General features: G+C 55.6%; 8 protein-coding genes across 8 annotated transcripts; 6 read left to right on the forward strand and 2 right to left on the reverse strand.

Moving 5' to 3' along the window:
• Positions 1–24: 24 nt before the first annotated feature.
• Positions 25–1,377, forward strand: KRP23_7007 (uncharacterized protein; the record flags this gene model as incomplete). The annotated part of the gene is made up of 1 exon (XM_067892267.1): positions 25–1,377. The coding sequence occupies one exon, from the start codon at positions 25–27 to the stop codon at positions 1,375–1,377; it is 1,353 nt and encodes a 450-aa protein (XP_067744164.1).
• A 1,326-nt stretch (positions 1,378–2,703) lies between these two features.
• On the forward strand, positions 2,704–4,198 carry KRP23_7008 (Reticulon-4-interacting protein 1, mitochondrial; the record flags this gene model as incomplete). Its single annotated transcript, XM_067892268.1, has 8 exons — positions 2,704–2,726; positions 2,793–2,895; positions 2,959–3,011; positions 3,073–3,198; positions 3,264–3,314; positions 3,379–3,532; positions 3,601–3,744; positions 3,815–4,198. The coding sequence occupies 8 exons, from the start codon at positions 2,704–2,706 to the stop codon at positions 4,196–4,198; spliced, it is 1,038 nt and encodes a 345-aa protein (XP_067744165.1).
• Positions 4,199–4,319: 121 nt separating this feature from the next.
• KRP23_7009 (Bifunctional IPC transferase and DIPP synthase) lies at positions 4,320–7,223 on the reverse strand (the record flags this gene model as incomplete). The annotated part of the gene is made up of 1 exon (XM_067892269.1): positions 4,320–7,223. The coding sequence occupies one exon, from the start codon at positions 7,221–7,223 to the stop codon at positions 4,320–4,322; it is 2,904 nt and encodes a 967-aa protein (XP_067744166.1).
• Positions 7,224–7,641: 418 nt separating this feature from the next.
• KRP23_7010 (uncharacterized protein) lies at positions 7,642–8,550 on the forward strand (the record flags this gene model as incomplete). The annotated part of the gene is made up of 3 exons (XM_067892270.1): positions 7,642–7,779; positions 8,297–8,390; positions 8,546–8,550. The coding sequence occupies 3 exons, from the start codon at positions 7,642–7,644 to the stop codon at positions 8,548–8,550; spliced, it is 237 nt and encodes a 78-aa protein (XP_067744167.1).
• A 38-nt stretch (positions 8,551–8,588) lies between these two features.
• Positions 8,589–10,709, forward strand: KRP23_7011 (Carbon catabolite repressor protein 4-like protein 1; the record flags this gene model as incomplete). Its single annotated transcript, XM_067892271.1, has 5 exons — positions 8,589–9,112; positions 9,200–9,321; positions 9,398–10,110; positions 10,189–10,435; positions 10,507–10,709. The coding sequence occupies 5 exons, from the start codon at positions 8,589–8,591 to the stop codon at positions 10,707–10,709; spliced, it is 1,809 nt and encodes a 602-aa protein (XP_067744168.1).
• A 176-nt stretch (positions 10,710–10,885) lies between these two features.
• On the forward strand, positions 10,886–13,066 carry KRP23_7012 (WAS protein family-like protein; the record flags this gene model as incomplete). The annotated part of the gene is made up of 6 exons (XM_067892272.1): positions 10,886–11,458; positions 11,518–11,622; positions 11,697–12,140; positions 12,226–12,327; positions 12,408–12,893; positions 12,995–13,066. 6 exons carry the CDS (start codon positions 10,886–10,888, stop codon positions 13,064–13,066), a joined length of 1,782 nt encoding a protein of 593 aa, XP_067744169.1.
• A 57-nt stretch (positions 13,067–13,123) lies between these two features.
• Positions 13,124–16,462, reverse strand: KRP23_7013 (Abnormal spindle-like microcephaly-associated protein-like protein; the record flags this gene model as incomplete). The annotated part of the gene is made up of 1 exon (XM_067892273.1): positions 13,124–16,462. One exon carries the CDS (start codon positions 16,460–16,462, stop codon positions 13,124–13,126), a length of 3,339 nt encoding a protein of 1,112 aa, XP_067744170.1.
• A 164-nt stretch (positions 16,463–16,626) lies between these two features.
• Positions 16,627–20,046, forward strand: KRP23_7014 (Aminopeptidase N; the record flags this gene model as incomplete). Its single annotated transcript, XM_067892276.1, has 2 exons — positions 16,627–16,751; positions 16,830–20,046. 2 exons carry the CDS (start codon positions 16,627–16,629, stop codon positions 20,044–20,046), a joined length of 3,342 nt encoding a protein of 1,113 aa, XP_067744171.1.
• Between the last annotated feature and the right edge of the window lie 289 nt (positions 20,047–20,335).

Here is a 20,335-nt window from a genome sequence, read left to right on the forward strand (position 1 = left end):
CGCTCCTCATCACACATTTCGGCGATGCTGAGACTGGTGTCGGCGGCTCGGAGGCGCCTGCTATCCGTGGGGGCGATCCGTGTCGCCGGTGTTTTGGCCCCTCAAGCCTCTAGCTTGGCAGTCACCAACGCTTGCTTGCAGTATCAGTCGTATCAGTTGCAGACGTCCCGATTCTCCTCCTCATCCCGAGTACAAGACAGTGGCTCCTGGACGACGCTCGCGGTGCGCAATCCCGTGGCGTGGCAGCAGGCGGCGAGGCCTGCATTCCACACATTCCTCCAGCTCAAGAAGCACCTGATGGTTCCAGTTAAATTCTGTGTTCCCGACCAAGATGAAGCGTGGCCGGAAGCGGCGTGGGGGTATCCCCTGGGCCAACACGCCCAGTGGCTGAGGAAGCAGTGGAGAAGAGGGAAGATGAACCTGAAGCAGCAGAAGGAGCTGGACGAAATGTCGTTCGCGTGGGACACGTTACGATACAGATGGGACCACTTTGTCCTTCCAGCGCTTCGTCGGTTCTACGAGCTTAATGGACACACGGAGGTGCCTGATGATTTTATCATTCCTAAGGGCGACCCTGAGTGGCCCGACCATTTGTGGGGGCAACTTCTAGGAAAAAAGGTTACGAACATACGCTGTCGAGGCGACTTTGCCAAACAGGTGACTCGAGACATGCGCGAATTGGAAAATATTGATTTCGTGTGGGACTTTTCCGAGGTGGAGTGGAGTGAGCGTATTCTACCATCACTGGAAGTATTTCATCGGGAAAACAGCCATTGCCGAGTTCCGAAAGGCTTCGTGGTACCATCAAATGATAGGTGGCCGAAGCAATCGTGGGGCTTAAAGCTAGGAACTGTTGTTGGCGGTATTCGTAGTCATGGCACTTACCGGACACAAGTTTCTCGAGACAGATCACAGCTAGACGCTATAAGTTTTGTGTGGGATGTTTTCGAGGTGGAGTGGAGCGAGCGTATTCTGCCAGCGCTGAAGGTGTTCTACCGCGTTCATGGACATTTACGGGTGCCAGCATCATTTGTCGTGCCATCAGATGCAGCTTGGCCAGAAGAGGTCCACGGACTGAAAGTTGGGTATGCTGTGAATAATATTCGGGGCCGCGGTTCCTATTTTGACCAGGCTGCTCGATCAATCGATGAGTTGGAAGCGATCGAGTTTGGGCTTCAGATTCCCGTTGTCAAGTGGGAACAGCGCGTCGAACCTTTGCTAGCAATGTTCGAGCAGTTGCATGGTCATCGCAACGTGCCGGTTGACTTCGTTATCCCGACCAGCGCTCCTTGGGAAGAGAAAGACTGGGGTATCCCGCTGGCCAAGCTGCGACGGAAAGTAGCTACTCAAGAGATTGGATCGTCTTGGGTAGCCTAGCTACGTGGTAAGAATTTCGTGTGCACCAATTTCTGACCGAGGAAATACTTAAGGAAAGGTATCTACATCTCCACTATCAGTGTCGGATACATGCACTTCTAGCTAGTACCGAAAGACAACTAGTACAGAGGGGTTCCAATAAGGCTCGATGAGAGCTATGGATTGTCTACAGATTCGATAACAACAAAACTGGAACGACGCTCGTATTGCTTGCGCCATATTTCTGTTTAAGCTGAGCTCAATACCACGACAACTTCCTATACTTTCGATGTATCCATTTACGTCGATTTTTTTTTGGTTTGGTGTCTTGAACAAGCAGTCATTCTTGCGCCATGCTGCTTATTTTTCTCGCACGACTTGACGGATCGAACTCTGCTATCCCAGCCATCGTATAGTGCAAATTTTTCACATCTGGCCAACCGTGGGGCAGATACGACACTTATATCGCACTTTCTTCTTGCAGCGACGCCGTGCCCTGTGATCGCTAGGATCAACGGTTGTTGTAGCGGTACAAAATTTAATGAGACTCGCTACTAGTGTAAGAAGGAAGCAATCGTCCGTCTCTAATACTGCGTCGTGCATTGGCGCTACAGGTAACGGCGGGTCTTGGTCCAGGCCGTGCTTGTTTTTAGTCAGGCGACGCGGGCGAGTGGTGTGGCCTGCTCGAGCGCAGATGGCGCAGAAAGTGACATATATCAAGATATCGCTACGGGTAGACCAGCCCGGTGACATTGATGAGGCATGCGGTTCCACTGGCTCAGGTCCTCCATGCGCGACACCTGCGCGAACAGCGAGTGCACTCGCCACACGAGTTACAGAAGACAACAAAAAGGTAGAGTGCATTGCCGGCAGAGCGTACCTCGAACACGGGTGCGACAGCCATGTTGACCGCCCCCGCTGCTCGGAAAACACAAAAGACGCGCAGGCGTGCTGTTGGGCGGTAGAACGCACCGTTACGCAGCACGCAGGGTCAATTGCAGCAGCTTCCATCGCATTTGGCTGTTAAACGCTACACTACTGTAGATGTTCCTCAGCTTCAGCAGCGCGATTCGCTGCCGCTGCTTCTTGCAGCCACCCGTTGTATTTCTTTTGCACAATCACTTCGTCTTGCAAGTGTTATGAGTTCGTGCAGCTAGATGGCAAATTAGACACTGAGATTAGCTAGACTTTTTTTGATCTCTTGCTTCTCTTTTCTGTGCAACAAGTTTATGGGCGTCCGTAAACTTCCACGTACCGGTATGGATATTACCAGCATTCATCCATGTATCCCAAATCTGGAGACACAAAAGCTCAAAAGCCAATCTGCCACAACAACAACAACAAGTGATGCGCTCGTGGTTCTACACCAAGTGCGTCCGTCCTCCCTTGTAGCCCCTCCCGCCCTACTACACACTCTAACTAGATTCAACCCGCAGATACGGAGGCCCCACTGTCCTTCAAACGGGTGACCAGCCCGACGCCGAGCTGCGTGGCCCAAGGGACGTCCTGGTCAAAGTGCACGCAGCCGCGCTCAACCCTGTATGTTCACAGTTCTCGCGTATGGAGAAGAAGAAGTTGCTCACTGGTGTTGGTGCTCTGCAGATCGACTACAAGCGGCGCCAGGGCGTACTGAAGATGCTGCTGCAAGAGACCTGGCACGTGTTTTTTTTTCGAGCCAAAAAGGCGACAATTTGCTGACTGTGAATAATGTGGCAGGCCGCACATTGTCGGATACGATTTCTCCGGTGTCGTCGTCAATTGCGGGGACGAGGTGGACAGCTTCGCAGTGGGAGATGAGGTGTTCGGCATGCTGCCGCACGACAGCAATGGAGCGCTGGCGGAGTACGTGCTGCTAGATGATTGCGAGCAGCTATTGTAGATTTTATGGACTAATGACAGTGCTGCAGCTTTATCGTCGTGCGGGCGGACTATATCAGCAAGAAGCCGGCCAATTTGACGTAAGACGGCTTTGCCTTGGGGTCGGGGCCAAACCACTTACTTATTGTGTACTGCTGTTTGCAGTCACGTGGAGGCAGCGGCATTGCCACTGGTGGCGCAGACGGCACTGCGGAGCTTTCGACTGGGTCAACTAGCCGAGAACAAGAAGGTGTTGGTCACTGGCGGTGCTGGTGGCGTTGGGTCTGTCGCTATTCAGATTGCTAAGGCTGTTTTCAAGGCAAGGCTTCGTCAATTGTTTGAAAATTTGGTATTGAGATGCTGAAACCTGAATGCATCGTTCTGAAGGCACAAACGGTTGCGACGACCGCTAGCACCAAAAAGGTGGAGCGGATGCGATTGCTCGGCGCCGATGAGGTGGTCGACTACGGGCATGAGCGCTTTGAACGTGAGCTGGCTGAATATGACTTTGCTCTGGATTGCACTGGAGAGGTACGCGACTCCTACGATTTCGTTGCTGCGTGGATTTACTCAAAGACGAAACTTCCTTGTTTTTTTGCAGGCCAAGCAATGCTTTGAGTGCATCACGCGCGGTGGTTCTGTCGTGTCAATCGCAGAGACACCGACGTGGAAATCGTTCACGACTAGCGGAGATCATCAAGGCGTTAGCGTCTCCTATTTCTTGGGGGCTATCCTGGACTGCCTTAGCAGCTCGGTGACTCGTCGTGCGCGCCAAGCTCAGATCACGTACGAGTATTTGTTCATCGTGGCCGATGGCGCTGTTATGGATGAGGTGCGCCAGCTCGCGGAACAGCGCGTGATCACCCCCGTGATCGACAAAGTATTCCCGTTTGAGAAGGCTGACATGGCCATGGAATACTTAGAAGCGGGGCACGCCATGGGCAAAGTAGTCGTGCAGCTCGTTGACAGCACCAAGGCATGCTAATTGGTGATCCTAGCTAGCATCACAGAGGAGGTAAGGAGCGAGCAAGCAAGCGCATGAATTTGAAACACACACATTGTCTATTATTCAACGCCAGATTCTGTGGAGACTGCAGTCAGCTCCTCTAGTGAGGTGTGCTGCCGTACCGCGGGGTTCGCTTACGTGAGCGGGTGCTGTACACTGCACGAGGAGTGGCGTCCGACGCTAATACAGCTTCGGTTGCGTCGATCTTTTCTGTCTTGCGACTCTGCGAGTAAATCACGAGGAACGTGCCACCAATGACTAGAGTAGCCCCCACGAAAGTGAACAGGCCGGGCATGGCATCCACACCCATGACAATGCCCTGCCCCGTAGCTACGATGGGCTCCATTAGGCAAACCACAGACACGACGATTGGGTCGAAGTATTTCATCACACCAATGTAGCCCATGGTGCCGATACCATCGCTGATGAAGACGAGGTAGAGCACGACCAGCAGCCGGTGAACGGACGGGGTCAACCACCCGAACACGCCATTGTATGGGTCTGTAGATAAGCTGAGCTCTTCACCAGCCGCAAGCATATACAGGAGCAGTGTAATAGCCGACGTAGCCGTGAGACCACAGAGGAAGACCAGCAGGTGCATATGTGGACGCACTTTCTTGGCCAGCGAGAAGTAGACCGCTCCACCTGCGGCGCCAGCTAGTGCCATGAGGTCTCCTGCTGCGGTAGGTGACACGATATTGGGGCCTCCCTTCGTCGTGTCCATTGTGGTGATACCGCCACCTACAACGCCGATTGCAGCGCCCAAAGCCTCGAACGGAGCCACCGGCTGCCGCTGCGCCACCTTCCAGAACACGAGCAGCATCGAGTGTGCGTTATTAAATAGCGTTGCATGCCCAACCGATGTGTATGACAGCGCCGCGACGAACGAACCCAGATAGAACGCGTACGCCATGCCAGCCACTACGATGGAAGGAAGCAGCTCCTTCCAGGAGGGGCCATGTGGATCATCGCCGCCCCGGAAAAGAATCATCATAGCAAAAGGAAACGTGGCCATCGACGTGGCCATGTTTCGCCAGAAAATGCGAATGACCGGTGTTACGACATCGTCCATCTCATCCAGTGCAACGCCCACAGACGCGAGCGTGAACAGAGACGACAGCAGCAGCATGTAGCCGATGATCGGTGCCTTGCGTTTCACCACGACAGTCACCTCGAGGTTTTCGTCGAACCCCCGCGTATTGAGCGAAATTTGTGTGATATCCGACGGCAAAATCGTAGCTTTGTGCAGCGGTGTCAGTGTTGCCCGCGGAGTCACCAAGCTTGTCGTGATAGATGCCTCGTCCTCTTCGAAAGTCTGTTCGTGTCTGCCAGGCACAGCCAACAAATATTCGGACATCCCCGAGCCAGGAGGTAAAACACCAGACGGATCGCCCGGGGTCATCTCAATCAGGTACGCGTGGTGGTTTGAGTTCACCTCCTCGACCGTCTTGGAAGTCTCGTCGTCCATGGGAAACGATAGCACGAACGGAGACAACTCGTCATTCTCAAACGCTGAGCCCTTACTATCCATAAACGAACGAGCAGAGAACGGAGACCTTGCAGAGCGGTTTGACCACAGTCCTTTCGAGCGCGCGCTGTACGACAGCAGTGGTCGAGACTCCGAATCATAGGCACCGCTAGGGGTGAGGCCCTCCACGTTCACGTCAACTTCATCATCTTCATCCTCGAGGTAATCTGCGTTGCCTACGCCCACAACGAACCCCTGGAAGAGCTTGGATCCGTCGGTGTTGCCTGCAACTCGAAGTGACAAATCCGGGTCGGGCGCCGACACTCCAATCACAACGTTCTTGGTAAGTGACGGATCTCCGACAGGTGTAGAGGCCAAGAAAACCGTCCAAGGAGACAACTTGGCTGTGCCATCCGTGTCCTGCGTGTACGCCAGTTGTTCCTCCGTTTCAATACTGAACCACGTCTCTCCAGCCGTCGGGAGGTACGTCAGTCGGCTTGAAGTCGAAGCTGCCGACCGCTTCGAGCCATCCGAAAACTTAGACGTAAAGCTGTCGAGTGCTTCGGCAAGCGAAAAGTAGCTCTTTTCTGCAGCAAGCGCTTCCAACGCGTCGAAAATGTCCGGCGAGCTCAGGAACAGACCAGCCTCAATACCATCGTAAACGTCCAATTCACGACCAATATGCGTCACGTGCTGGTTGTCCTCATTGATCCTGACCTTGACGGTGGTGGGCGGCAGTCCCGTCAGTTCGGCAATGTCCGTCTCCACCAGCACACATGCCACCGCGTCTCCCAGCTGATACGCCGACAGCTTGGACACCATGGACTTGTCGAAGATGTGATCCGCCGTGTGGATCAGGAACGGCTCCGGCCCCGGGAACATGCTCCTCGCGGCCAAGATGGAGCGGGCGTGTCCGTCGTCATTGCGGCGCCCCAAGTCCAAGAACTCGATCTGCATCTTGGTGTAGAAAGGCGTCTGCTTGACGGCCGCCATGATCTGTCCTCCAGCTGCAGCCACCGACACGACGACGCGCTCCACACCGGCCGCGTAGAGCTGCGTGAGGATGTGGCTGATGATGGTCTGCTGTCCTAACTGGATGAGGCACTTGGGCCGCTGGTTCTCATCCAGACCGCTGGGTCTCACGGCCGCAGTGAGCAACACTTGGCGCACGGCAGGACGTCGAGACGTGGGTGTCACCGCTAATGGCGCGGGGGAGCGCACGGCGGTAGGACGCCCGGGAGGCAACGGGGGCAAAGCGCTGGGGCGAGCGGAAGGACGCGGTCGCTCCTCAACGTCCAGCGCCACTTGGGGCGATGGAGCGTGCACGGCGTCGTGACCGACGGTCTCGAACGGGACGTCCTCGCCGGCGTCCACGATGACGCCCTGGATCTCGGAGCGCGTGGGATCCGCCTGGAAGCCCGAGAGCAGCTCCGTCTCGGGGATGCGCAGCAGCTGGCTCACGCGCTGCAGGTCAAGCGCGTACACGGCCGTGGGCACTTCGGCCTCCACGTCCATTGGGCGGCGCTGCACCACCATGGTCGACGTCGGGCGGTTTGCGCAGGAAGGCGACGAAAGGAATCTGACTTTTGGATTGGTGGGTGGCAACAAGTCACTTGGAGTTTGTATGGGATTAAAAACCCGATTTTGAGTTCCGGACGTGCACCGGACGGCCCGGACATCTGCCTTGCAGCAAAGCACTTGGCCACTGCAAGTCTTATTAGGCCCCATGACATGGGGCCATGTGACTGCGTGCGTTGCTATGGACAAGGACTTTGCATAGCGCTCGGCCATGTGGAGCTTTCTCAACTTGATTGACTGGTATCAGATTCGGCGACAGTGAATTGTTACCGAGGAGCATTTTCTACATCGTCGAGCTCGATAGCCGTCATGAAATCGTCGTCGAACGAAGTCAGCGTTCGTCCTCGCTGGAGTCGGAGTCGCACTCGTTCTCGCGATGGTAAGCTTCTCGTCGGCGTCAATCCTCGCCACCTCGCCGTCGAAGACCAACGCCTCCATCGACGAGCTGGTCGACGAAATTGTCGCCTTCGTCCGGTTCACCGAAACCAGCAATACAGGGGTCGTAGAGCTACTCGTACGTGCGCTGCCGGAGTCCTCTTTCGACTCGCTCGCGCTCCCTCCTCCCAGTCCAGTCCTACCTTCTTCATCATTTTCATTGTCTTGGCTGACCCAGCGGTCCCCGCGGACACTAAGCGAATGCACTGAGGAGATTTTTCGTTGCCCTTCCCTTCATCAGCCGCCATCTCTGAGGTCTCGGGCGTGCAGGTCTGACATCGCTTTGGTTGTCGGCAACAGCCAAGGTGGCTACACTCACGTTGAAGTGGTTTCTGGTGTGGCGCACATCCGCTTCGTATCCACTTTTCGTCCAATCCGCGCCGTGATTCCCAACTTGACTTGGCGTTTGTATGACAGAAGGGCTCCCCAGCCAAAACGACTCTCGCCACAAAGCTCCGAGAGTTCGCCACGCAGGCTCATTGCCGGCCTCGTCGTCGCCCTCCACGCGTCCTCCAAGCCCCCTTCGCCTCCTCTCACCAATTGCGCACGTGGATTATTGTCTCCGTCTGCTGCTCGCGCTTCTCCGGTGGTCGTAGCCTCGCTCTGCTCCGAGATTCAGCCAGACACGCGACTCCACACCGACCTACCGAGCCGTGGCTAGCCCCCAGGGCACCTACGCGCTGTGTAACGGTGCGTTCTACCGTCCACCATGCACATATGCGTGTCTTTCGTGTCTCCCGAGAAGCGGGAGCAGCCAACGTGGCTGTCGCACGCGTGTTTAGAGACTGCCCAACGCGTCTGACGCTCTACGGGCAATACACTCTATCTTTTGTTGCCTTTTATAGTGTAGAACCGTTCCCCGCTCACTTGATGAACAAGGGCCACCCCATGTCGCCGTCGCCCTCGTCGGTGCGAGGCCAGCCGCACTCGCTGTCGCCGCCCAAAGGGTCCCCCGTGCACGGAGAGGGGAAGATCTCGCTGCGGGTGGACCAGCCCGTGGAGGGCTGCACCATGATGACGCACGCCTTCTTCCGCTCCGGAGACGGTGACATTGACGACAAGGACGTGGACATGAAGTTCCACTGGTTCAGGTCTTCCATGCGCCGCGCTTGCGCGAACAGCGAGTGCACTCGCCACACGAGCGACGGCGCTGGCAACGTACTACTGCTCATGGCCAAGATCGAGTGTGTGCAGTGCTGCAGACTGGGCATCACGCGGGAGCACTCGTGCTTTTGCAGTCCGGACTGCTTCCGCTTGGCCTGGCACAAGCACAAGCAGCTGCACGACGTACATGCACTTTTGGAGGCTCAGACGCGGGATGGCGACAACTTCTCGTGGAAATCGCAGTTGCACAACATGGAGACGTTCTGTCCGCTGCCGAAGGAGTCGTGGCTCAAGGTGCAGGAAGCAAAGTAGGGCCCTAGCTAGATGGAACCATGTCGTTGACCCCTTTTGGTCGAGACGGAGTTTCTCACGCGCCTGCCGCTCTTGTCTTACAGTCGGTCCTACACGCCAACTGCCGAGGACGTGGGTCACGTGATTCGAGTGGAGTGCAAGGCCACCAAGCGCGTTGGCGGCGGCGTGCTGACCAAGACAGTCGACACTGGGATCGTGCTGCCGTGTAAGTGTGTACTTTATTGCTCTGCTAGGCTAATTCACTCCTGTGTGCTGAACTGATGCGTGTGGTTCGCCCAAAGTCCCGCCCATGCCCCCAAGGCGGCAGATGCTGGCGAATGTGAATGAAGAACGGTTAACACCGCGGCTGCGGCAAATCGGCGTCTTCCGCGTGCTCACGTACAATGTTTTGGCCGAAATCTACGCGACGCGGCAGATGTATCCGTACTGCCCGATCTGGGCTCTTAGCTGGTCGTTCCGGAGGGAATTGCTCAGGCGCGAGCTGCAATCGTACAACGCCGATATTATCTGCCTTCAGGAAGTTCAGGGCGACCACTACAAGAATTTCTTTGCCCGGATGATGGACGAATGGGGCTATGAAGGCTGGTATTTGAAGAAATCGCGCGAATCGATGGGACTTGAAGGCAAGGTGGACGGCTGTGCGTTGTTCTACAAACGTAACCGGTTCATTCTCAAGGAACGGTACCCAGTCGATTTCAATGATTTAGCGAATGATTTCCTGGAGCAGGTGCAAACCGAGTACGATCTGGACTACCACGGACCTTCGATGGCTGCCCGCGAAATGTTCGTATCTACGCTCAACAAGATGCGACAGCGGCTCCAGCGCGACAATGTGGCGCAGATCGCGGTGCTAGAGGTGGTTCCCGCTAATAACGATGTTGTTGCACGGAAGTCGCAGTCCGGGCCGTTGCTCTGCATCGCGAATGTGCATATTTTCCCCAATCCCAAGTTTCCGGACGTCAAGATGTGGCAGACAAATATGCTCACGAAGCAGGTACGTTCGAGCCAACGTGAGGGGTGAAAATTCAGGCGTGTGTGACTCATTTTCCGTTGTATGCATGCGTTCTGACAGCTTGAGCGGGTGACTCTAAGTCGGAACTTGCCCACGATACTTTGTGGAGACTTCAATAGCGAGCCTACCAGCGCAGTGTACGATTTTATGACGCGCAACCACGTCCCGCTCGACCACCCGGACATTCAGTGCCCGCCACCGCAAATCGCGAATATCTACGCGTCGCTAGACTTGGAGCACAACATCGGCTTTGCCAGTGCTTATGCATCCGTCTTCGGTGCCGAGCCGGAGTACACGAACTACACAGGTAAGAACGGGCGCACGCACCTACGCGAAGTGAGCCAGCAAGTCTAACACTGTGTTCTCTGTTTGTGCCAGGCCACTGGACGGGCGTGGTGGACTACGTATGGTATACACCGGAGACACTGACGTCGTTCGCTGGGCTCAAGGTGCACTCGCCCGAAGTGCTCAAGGCGTACTCGAAGACGGCGCTGCCCAACTGCCAGTTCCTGTCGGATCACGTTCCTCTGTGTCTAGACTTCAGCATTAAGGCGGGCAACGCCAACAATGGGAGATACTGATAGACTCCAAACTGTTCACGCGGACAACTACCCACTGTCTGCAATCGTCCACCTTTTGTCCACGTATCAATTTTCGCAGTTTTGTTTACACCGTACCCTATAAAGTCTCACAACCACTGTCTCTATTATGCAATCCATCCCCAAAACTTCACTTCACATCTGAAATTGTAGCAACAATGCAGACGTCGCAGGTGTACGCGGTGGACCGCGTGTACGGCGACCTGCAGCCGCAGTTCGTGGCCAAGGACGTGCTCAAGGCGCTGTCCCAGCTGGACGCCGTGGTGGGGGATGTGTTTAACCGCTTGGTGCACAAAGTCTCGCAGGAGAAGGAGCGCGTGGCCGCCGTAGACGCGCGCATCCAGGTGTGCCAAGCCAAGGTGAACGCACTCACGGCTCGGCGCGCCAGCAACAAGCCCACGACGGTCTTCTCCACGTCCAAGTACCCGGCGCCCAACACGCTGCCGCTGTCTAAGACGCTGTTCCACGACAAACCGTACGCGGACGCGCCCCCGCTGGTCCCGGACGCGGACGACGACACGCACTTCCTGCCGGCAGAGCCAATGCCCCCGGCCCAGCGCGGGCAGCACATGGCGGAGGTGGTGGAGCTCTTCGAGAAGGTGAACGAGTATCAGCAGACGCAGCAGCCAGAAGCGGACATGGAGAAGGAGGGACTCGGACGACTGCCAGAGTACATCCCGTCGGTGGGCAGTGTCCTGCTGTTCAACTCCGGGGAGAACCCGTACCAGAAGGTAGGGAGGTTGAAGTGGGTGGGTGGGATGAGGCTGATGAGGTTTTGGTGGTGGCGCAGTACACGTCGTGGGACAATTTGCTGGGCACAGACTATGAGGAAGAGGAGGAGAAACGCAAGGAACTGGCCAAGGCACCCCGGACAATTGAGTACGGAGATGAACTGGTGAGGTGGCAATTGGTTGTGGCGAGGGATGGGTGCCGTACTGATAGAATTTATTGTTGTGGTTGGGTTTTTAGCCGACAGTGCACGGACTCAATTATGAATTCCATCCGACGATGGGCATCATGCCGGACATGTCGGCGAAGCTGCCTACGAACCTGCCGCTCGAGAACATTGCCGACTACAAGTACGCGCAGGAAGGCAACACGTCGATCGCGCCATCCATGTTTCAGGACAAGGCGTTGCCTGACTTGCCCACCGTGGCGAGCTTTGCGGAGGGACCTGCGGCGCAAGAGCCATCAGATCAAAACTTCCAGGTTGGCCCGGTGGACGGTGCCCCCCCACCACCTCCGCCTGCGCCTACTGTGGACTTCACAAAGATCGATGATGGCGCACCACCTCCGCCGCCGCCTCCGCCTCCGCAAGGAGACGAGGAGGATGACTCGGCTCCACCCCCACCTCCACCACCGATCGCTGATGGTGAGGACGAAGACGCTCCGCCGCCGCCACCACCGCAAGAGGTACAGTTTCAATGATCGGCTGCACGTCATGCTATAAAGGTTCTCATACGACCGGCGTATTGTTTCCGCTACTTATGCTCTGTAGGACGTCCCACCTGCCCCGCCAGCCCCGGAAGAAAAGGATAACGAGCCTACTGTCGTCAGCTTCCTGGACCAGATTCGGAACCCCAAAATCAAGCTCCGAAAGGTACACTCTTACTCGATATAGGTCACGTGCTCATCTACGCTGTTGATGCACTAACTATTGGTTGTCTAACGAAATGGCAGATTGACTCGAGTGAAGAAAAGAAGGCCGACCCTGTTGCGAAGGCGGGGGACACCGCTAGCAAACCGCTGACGATTGCCGAAGAAATGCAGCAACGAATGTTGCGGCGGCAGGCTGCTATCAGCGGGAAGCAGGACCAAATGGAGCAGAGGCGCGAGCGAGAAAAGGCTACCGCGAAACCTGTGACGGTGCTGACTGCCAAGGAGGTGACAGCTCCAGTCCAGCCGCCGCCGCCACCACCGCCGTCTGACGACGGTCAGCAACATAACAGGCTGCCAACGCTTGCAATGTCAGACGATGGTAGTGATGATGGCCGTGGCCACATCTCTGACGACGACAAGTCCAACGACGGCGACGATTTCCTGGCCCAGATCCGGAACATCAAGAAGAAACAAGAGGAAGATGGTCAAACTTCTGCCCCGCCAAAGCAGCCACCACCGCCCCCAAAGACGCAAGAAGCCAAAAATCCTGTGGCAGATTTTGAATCGGTGCGTGTTTTGTTCATAGACTTAGTTCACCTGGACAACTTGTCAGTATCTCGCTCGGGATGAACTGATCTGACGATTCCTTTGTGTCTGGGTGTTTGTAGCAAATGATTGGGCTACGGAACCGCGAGGACTCTTTGAGCATGTCGGAAGCTTCGGACTGGTCAGACGATTAACCGACCCGTGAAAATACCGTGACGACATCTTCAGGTCGAATGTTGAGTTGTCACAAATCAATCTTGGTATCGCCAACGTTTGGCCAACCTGTTTCGGCTCCGTGCGTTGATCATTGCACTGTTTCCATCCAGCTTCTTTGTGGCTCCTTCAGGGGCTCCGCCTTCATCGGCAGACTCGTTGTTCTTTAGGTGACAGTCACAAGTGATCCGACCGCAGCCCGAGCACATCGCAGATTCGACATCTTCTCGCAGATCTGTCTTCGGGAGACGGTATTGAAACGAATATTCTTGTGTGATCGTCTGCATGCGCTGTACAGCCTCATTGAAGCCGTGAAGAACATTTGAATCACGCTTCATCTCCATCATGACCTCGTTTTGCTTGGCTCGTGACAGTGCAGCGTCTTCAATCGCTTGCTCAAGCTTGTGCTTCACGAACTGCTTCTTCTCAAATGCCAACACCCCTAGCTCTTCAACTTGGCGCTTGGCGAGCGTCTCCTTTTCCACGATCTGGAGGTCCTGGCGCTCACGCAAAATCACGTGCTTGCGCACGTTCCTAGTTCCCCATCGAATACGCTGCAAACTAACTCTCCGCGCCTTCTCCTCAGCAAACATTGCACCTGCTCGCTGAAGCTCCATGTCTCGATATAACTCAAGCTCCATGGTCTCGTTCATGATACATTCCTCCATGTCGCGCTCCAGGTCTTCCAGCTCGATACGCAAATCCTCGATTTCCTCTTCGTACTCTCGTACCTGCTGCTTCTTGGAAAGGATGTCTTCCACACTCAACTCGAGACTGTAATGCAGGATGTGTTTCTCAGTTTCAAAGGCTTCGCCCCAGCCTCGGTCCATGTCTTCTTCTGTAAGCTGGCTCAGCTCTTTTTCAACTACCGGTTGTCGTCGTTCCCACTCGATCCGCATCTCCTTCACCTCCTTGACCCGCCGCAGTGTTTTCGCCTTGTACTTCATCACACGCTTGAGATCGGCACGGGCATCGAAAATATCGAACTCGATCAGTTCACGATCTTCTTTAGACTGAGTGAGCGAAGAAGCCCTCCGCTCAATCAGCGAGCAGAAGCGGAATTGCTTCAGCTGTTCCCGACTGCAGTGACTCCTCCAAGCAGCTTGCACAGCAAGAGCAGCTTTACCATAGCAAGCTTGTTGTGTAAGACGCCGGAAGTTAAATTCTTGGCGAGCTCGATAGCACAGGTAGCAGCGTCGAATTTTCCCGGCAGCGGAGTTCCGAAGCAAGACCCGAAAGCCGCGCAGCTTCTCACGAATTGTTTTGACCATGGATCGGGATCGCCACATTTGTTGCAGCGTGATAGCAGCTTCGATTTGGTCGCGCATGCCTTCCAGGCGCTTTCGAACGATGTAGCCACGAAATACTCGCTGAATTCTCGCGGCGGAGGGCTCCAAGACGCTACGGAAGTATCGTTTTCGCTTCTCGCGCTCTATAAACTTCCGTGCAAGAATGCCTCGAGCAATCGACCCAATCTGGGATGCCATTCGATCCTTGCGTCGCAGTTCCATGAGCTCCATCCACTTCGTAAAGTATTGATGAGAGCGCCAGCACTTCTGAATGACTTTCGCGGCTCTGATGGCGACACGAAACTTTTTCACTAGCCTTCGAGCTAAGTAGCCTCGGATCAACGTCTCGATTCGTAGCGCAGCTGGGAGATGCACGCGTACCCTATCTCGTGCTTGGCGTTTAGCAGTAGCAAACCTGCGCTCGCGATGTCCTCGCCATAGTCGCTGGATGAGTAAACAGGCAGGACTCACAACTTGTTGCTTATGTTTGGCAAGGAAAATGCGCTGGGCACGACAGCGCCCCATGAACCCTCGCACGAGTTTTTCAACCATGATCGCGTTGGCCTGCAGTCGACGAATTCGCCGAACGTGTTTTCTTCCGACGAAGCCTCGATACACTCGCTGGAGATTGAGTGTTGCTCGATGGTAGCGAATACGCATCACCTTAGTCTTATGCCTAGACTTGTACGATCGATAGACGGATTGGATTATCAACACAGCACACGTGATGACGCGGAAATACGCCTTTGCGTACTTTCGACGCTGGTGCCCGCGAAATAGTCGCTGAAGTGCAAGAGCCCCGAGGTGGCGCCGAAAACACCGCCTCAACGTCTTGCTGTGCATGTTGCTTCGATACAACAGCTGGAGTTTGATGGCCACTTGCAAATACTCGCGTCGCCGTTTGAGATACTTTTTCACAAAGGTGCCCTCAGTGTTCTTACTGAGCTTCTGGAAAGCGAGGGACTCTGCTCGGCCTTGACCCATTCTGGCTTGCTCCTCTGCAATCATGCGCTTCACTTCATCGGGGAGTCCGTGGTAAAAGTGTGGAACCGACTCTGACTTGTGCTTAGAATTGAAGTCCTCCTGGTTCAGTGACACCAACTCAGCGAGCCCGCGCGATACTGGGAGCACTCCCCGGTTCACGTTAAACGCTCGATCGTTAGCTAGATGACTTAGACCAAAGCGCTCCGTGAAAGACCGTTCCATCTGCTGCCTGCTCCGACCAGCTCTCCACTGCGCTGACGTCTTCGCAGAAATTATCAAGTGGCAGTCCAAGGACTTCCACACCTCGAGAGCGACCACATTTTCCCCAACTGTCGAGAAACCCTGAAGTCGAGATTTTGTTGTGCGCCACAGCGTCTGTGTCTGCTGGAAAACAGTCGTCTTCTCATGATCTTCTTGCGCGTTGGCAGGGGCTAGCACTGCGTTCAACAGAAGTGTGTAGATCATTTCAAGTCGCTCGTTCTGCGACTTCCTCTGGAACTTGTCCGACACGACCACTACTTGAAAATACTTGACCAGTTCCACGGGCAGCTCGCTTCTTTTCGTACTCAACCCTGTAAAGGGATTCGTGACATCACGCGCCTTGACAGCAGCCTCGAGCGCCGTCATCGCCGCTCTCTCCGTGTCGAACAAGCCTAAGGACGTGACAGCGACGTCTTCGCTGGCAAGTCGCGGCATCGAGTGCCACGTGCACTTGAGCAGAGCATCGAGCATGGATTTCCGACAGCAAATGTGATAAATCTTCACCTCCCAGCGGATCTTGCCCTGTTTCTCCTGCTTCACCGACCGGTACCAGTAGCGCTTGGTGCCGAGCAGTCTGTACTGCAGTCGCGCACAGCTCACGTCGCTCACTTCAAGGTGACCAGCAGCCAGAGGCTCCAGCAACGCGAGCTGAACAGCTGAGATGACGGCTGCACTTTTCTCCGCTGCAGGACCTGGCGGCTGAGCCGATCGACGTCTCGATATCTGCGAAGAGCCGAGGCTCGAGAGCTGTCGACGTAGCTGGTGGAGGTAGGGCGAGCCCCCCGAGTCGGCCGCAGATCTGCCAGTGGCCCCCAATTGGCTGTTTTTCCGACTGAGAGACATGGTAAACTGGAAGAAGAGGAATTACAAGCTGGAACGCGCCATGAGTCTATCGGAGCCCAAGCAAGTGCATGTTGCGCACGAAGAGACACATGGCGCAACTGACATACTTCGACCACCGAGAGGCCTTCTCATTGGCTAATTTATACGTCGAAGGTTTGATCATCATGGCAATGCTGCTGCGGACGTCACGGTCCTCTGGGCGCTCATTGCTGCGCCCCCAGTCGCGGTTCTCCATCGGATCCAGTGGCCTGAAGGCTTCTAGCGCCTCTGCATCACTGAGAGTCACGAGGTTTGCCATTATCACGCCCGTTCGCGCCGGTTAAAGCGCTAAACTCACCGTCTCACTTGGGTTTGAGTGCATTTCCAGGTCCAAGGGGAATACGCGTGGTCTCTCAGTGTTAGCGTCAAGCTGGTGCAGCGGCAATTCTGCGGGCAATAATTCACTGTCACGTTTAGAGTTTTGGCGTGACAATGGCTGCGGACGGATGGGAGCCATGGGGTTTGCTACTCAAACTGGGGAAGAGAACCCGGAGGAGGACGCTGCAACCGCCGAAGAGAAGCTGGAAGAGGCCAGGAAGAGGTATCGCTTCACGCGCCAGGATTTTCAGCCTTTGAAGACGAAGCCGCTGCACTTTGACATGGTTTTCGACATCACGGAGGAAAAGGTGAAGGTGACGCTGCAGACGACGCTCAAGCACACGGGCAAGGACGCGCTCTCGCAGCTCAAGCTCAACGCGAAGGAGCTAGAGATTCTGTCTGTGGAGCAGTTTGACAAGTTCACGCTGTTGGGTGATGGGAAGGACTTTGTGACCCACGTGCAGAGCTTCGCGGAGCCCCGCGCGCTGGCGTACGAGGTGGACAAGGAGGACCATTTCCTGGTCGTCAAGTTCGCCAAACCCGTGCAGGCTGGAGAGGAGTTTGTGCTGCGTACGGTGTCAGTGGCTACTCCGACGGAGAACATTCTGGAGGGACTGTACTTCGACTACACGCCCGAGGGCGCCCCCAAGACCATCATCACGCAATGCCAGCAGCACGGATTCCAGCGTATTGTGCCGTGCGTTGACACGATGGACGCCAAGGCCTACTACACTACTACGATTGTGGCTGGCAAAAACTACACTAACGTCATCACGAACGGAGATCTAGCGCCTGGATACCACACGGAGACTGGTGTTCCTGTGTTCCACCCTGCGTCGGAAGTACTGGGCGGGGAGGACTCGTCTCGTCACGTCCTCAAGTACTACAACCACAAGGTGAACATGGCGCCATATCTGTTCTTCTTGGGTGTGGGCACGTACGAGACGTTCCGTCGCACGCTGGAGTTCCCGGACGGCGACACGACGTTGCTAGAGATTCTGGCGTTCCCGGGGTACTTCGAGTCGGCTGATGCCAAGGCTGCTGTCAAGATGCTGCACGACTCCGTACTGTGGGTGATGGTGAGTCTGGGCCCGGAGGCTTGTGAGCACCATGACGAGCGCAAGCGCATGTACGAGCTGCTGGAAGAGCGTGAGGCGCTCAAGGCCAAGGAAGGCGAGCTGTGTCTCGGGCCGAATGAAGAGTACGTGAAGACCCCGCTGAACGCTCCTGATGCTGCACGACTGGCTGCTGTTCGTGCCGAGTTGAAGGAGCTCCTCAAGGTATGGAAGAAGACCGGATATAAGTACACGGGTGCTGTGTACCGCGAGATCGCGATGGAGAACTCGTACTACGGTGGTATGGAGAACGTCGGAAACACCACCATCGTAAGCTCTTGCCTGTGCCCCAGCTGCCGCATGGACGACAAGTCGTACGAGTACATGGAGCACGTGAAGGTTCACGAGTACTACCACAACATCAACGGCAGCCAGGTCACTGGACAGTCCCCGTTCGAGATCTGGCTGAACGAGGCTGTCACGGTGCACATGGAGCGCAAGCGTGCCGCCACCATTTTCGGTGAAGATTACAGTCGTCTGAGCGAAGTGCTGTACATGTTCACTCCTGCCATCGGACCTCTCGCGCAGGACAAGTCTGCGACGTCTTTGTCTGTCGAGCCGCAGGGTTTCAACCAAACGCAGGAGCTTGTGTCGGTTGTGACCTACTCGAAGGCCCCTGAGTTTGTTCGCATGGTGGAGCTGCTCCTAGGCGAGGCTGCCTTCCATAAGGCCCTTGATAAGTACCACACGAAGTACGCGTTCGGCAATGCAACGAGCATGGAGTGGATCAAGTGCATGGAGGAATGCTCTGGACAGAACCTGCAAAACCTGGCCAAGACGTGGCTTAACCGCCCGGGTCACCCTGAGGTGACGTACTCTGCGGAGTACAAGGCTTCGTCGAAGGAGTACGTCGTAGAGATCTCGCAGACGGGCTTTGAGGACAAGCCTGAAGGCAACAATGGTCCGTGGGAGATTCCGATCGATTGGTCACTTGTGAAGGACGGCAACTCGATGAAGAATGGTGTGTTCCTCGTGAAGACGAAGGAAGCCAAGCTGGTGATCTCGGATGTGACGGAGGAACCGGATTTCCTGTCCTTTGCTCGCGGCTGGTCGTTCTTTGGTAAGTCGAGGCAGACGAACCCGTCCATTGCGCGGCTCACGAAGCAAGCACTGTCGGACCCGGACGCGGTCAACAAGTACCAGGCCTACCGCAGTGTGGCCGATACGGAAAAGGCGAAGGTCATTGAGGGGCTGTTGAAGGGCAACAAGCAGGTGGAGATTTCGCCTGAGTTTGTGGAGCTGCACGGCTCCATCCTGTTCTCGGATGAGCTTACTCCTTCTGCGCGTGCCCTGACATTGGTGGAGGCCAAGACGATTCCGAGCCGCGATGATTTGAGCCACCACTACGCTGCGATAAAGGAGGCAACGACCGCGCTACTGCAGTCTGTATGGACTAAGTACTCTACAAAGATCGAGGCGGCATACACCAAGTTATGCGAGGCTGCTCATCCCGGCCCGCACGTTGAGCAGTTCCAGGAGCGTGCGCTCAAGCGCCACTTGCTGCTGCTTATTGTGGCTGGTGGAAAGAGTCCTGTGCTCACTACGACTCCTAAGGTTGCGCCTTCGGTGGCACCGCACAAGCTGGCGCTTGACCTGCTGAAGAAATCCACTTTCGTCACGGATCAGACTGTTGGCTTCCGCCTCGTGTTGGAAGATGAAAGCTGTGCGGATCGCGCGAAGGTTCAGGAGGAGATTTTCGAGGAGTGGCGCAAGACGCCTGACATGCTGACGAAGTACATCAGTATCGTGAGCAGCCTGGACTCGAGCGACGTGGGCAACCAGATTCTCAAGTTGCTGGCAAACCCGAGCTTTAACCCGACGCAGTCCAGCCACGGCCGCACACTGTCGCGTTGCCTATCGCAGATCCGTGATTTCTCGCTGGCGACCGACGAGGGTCTCGACGTGATGGTGCAGGCCTTTGTGAAGATCGGCAAGGTGAACCAAATGTCAGCGTATCCGTTGTTGCAGTGCTTCGACCACCTGGACCGCTTCGACGATGCCACCAAGGCGAAGATGTTTGTGACACTGGAGCGCATGCAGGACTCGATCGACAAGAAGAAGGAGGAGTCACTCTACAACCAGCTTAACATCATCCTGGAGAAGAAGCAGTAAGCCGTGCTGCCGTGTTAACTAGGCATCGGTGCGGGAATGTTTTTTTTCATGAAAGCAATGCTTCAGAATCGTAGTGATAACGCTAGTTGACCCTTCAAACTGCGTGCCTCTTCGTGCGCAATGCAAATCTTGCGCATGGAGAAGCATGTTCTTAAGCTGCTTGTGGCGGGATTGCACCATCTCGTCCACTTCGTACGGGTCTGCATTGGGTTCGCTCGACACTATGCAAATGCTGCGGCCAGGTCTCCGCTAGTGCTGCAGGTCGCAGCGTGGATGGCGAGGACTGTCA

This window comes from Phytophthora ramorum (genome assembly GCF_020800215.1).
Source record: "Phytophthora ramorum isolate Pr-102 chromosome Unknown Phyram_PR-102_s0006, whole genome shotgun sequence".
Taxonomy (NCBI): domain Eukaryota; phylum Oomycota; class Peronosporomycetes; order Peronosporales; family Peronosporaceae; genus Phytophthora; species Phytophthora ramorum.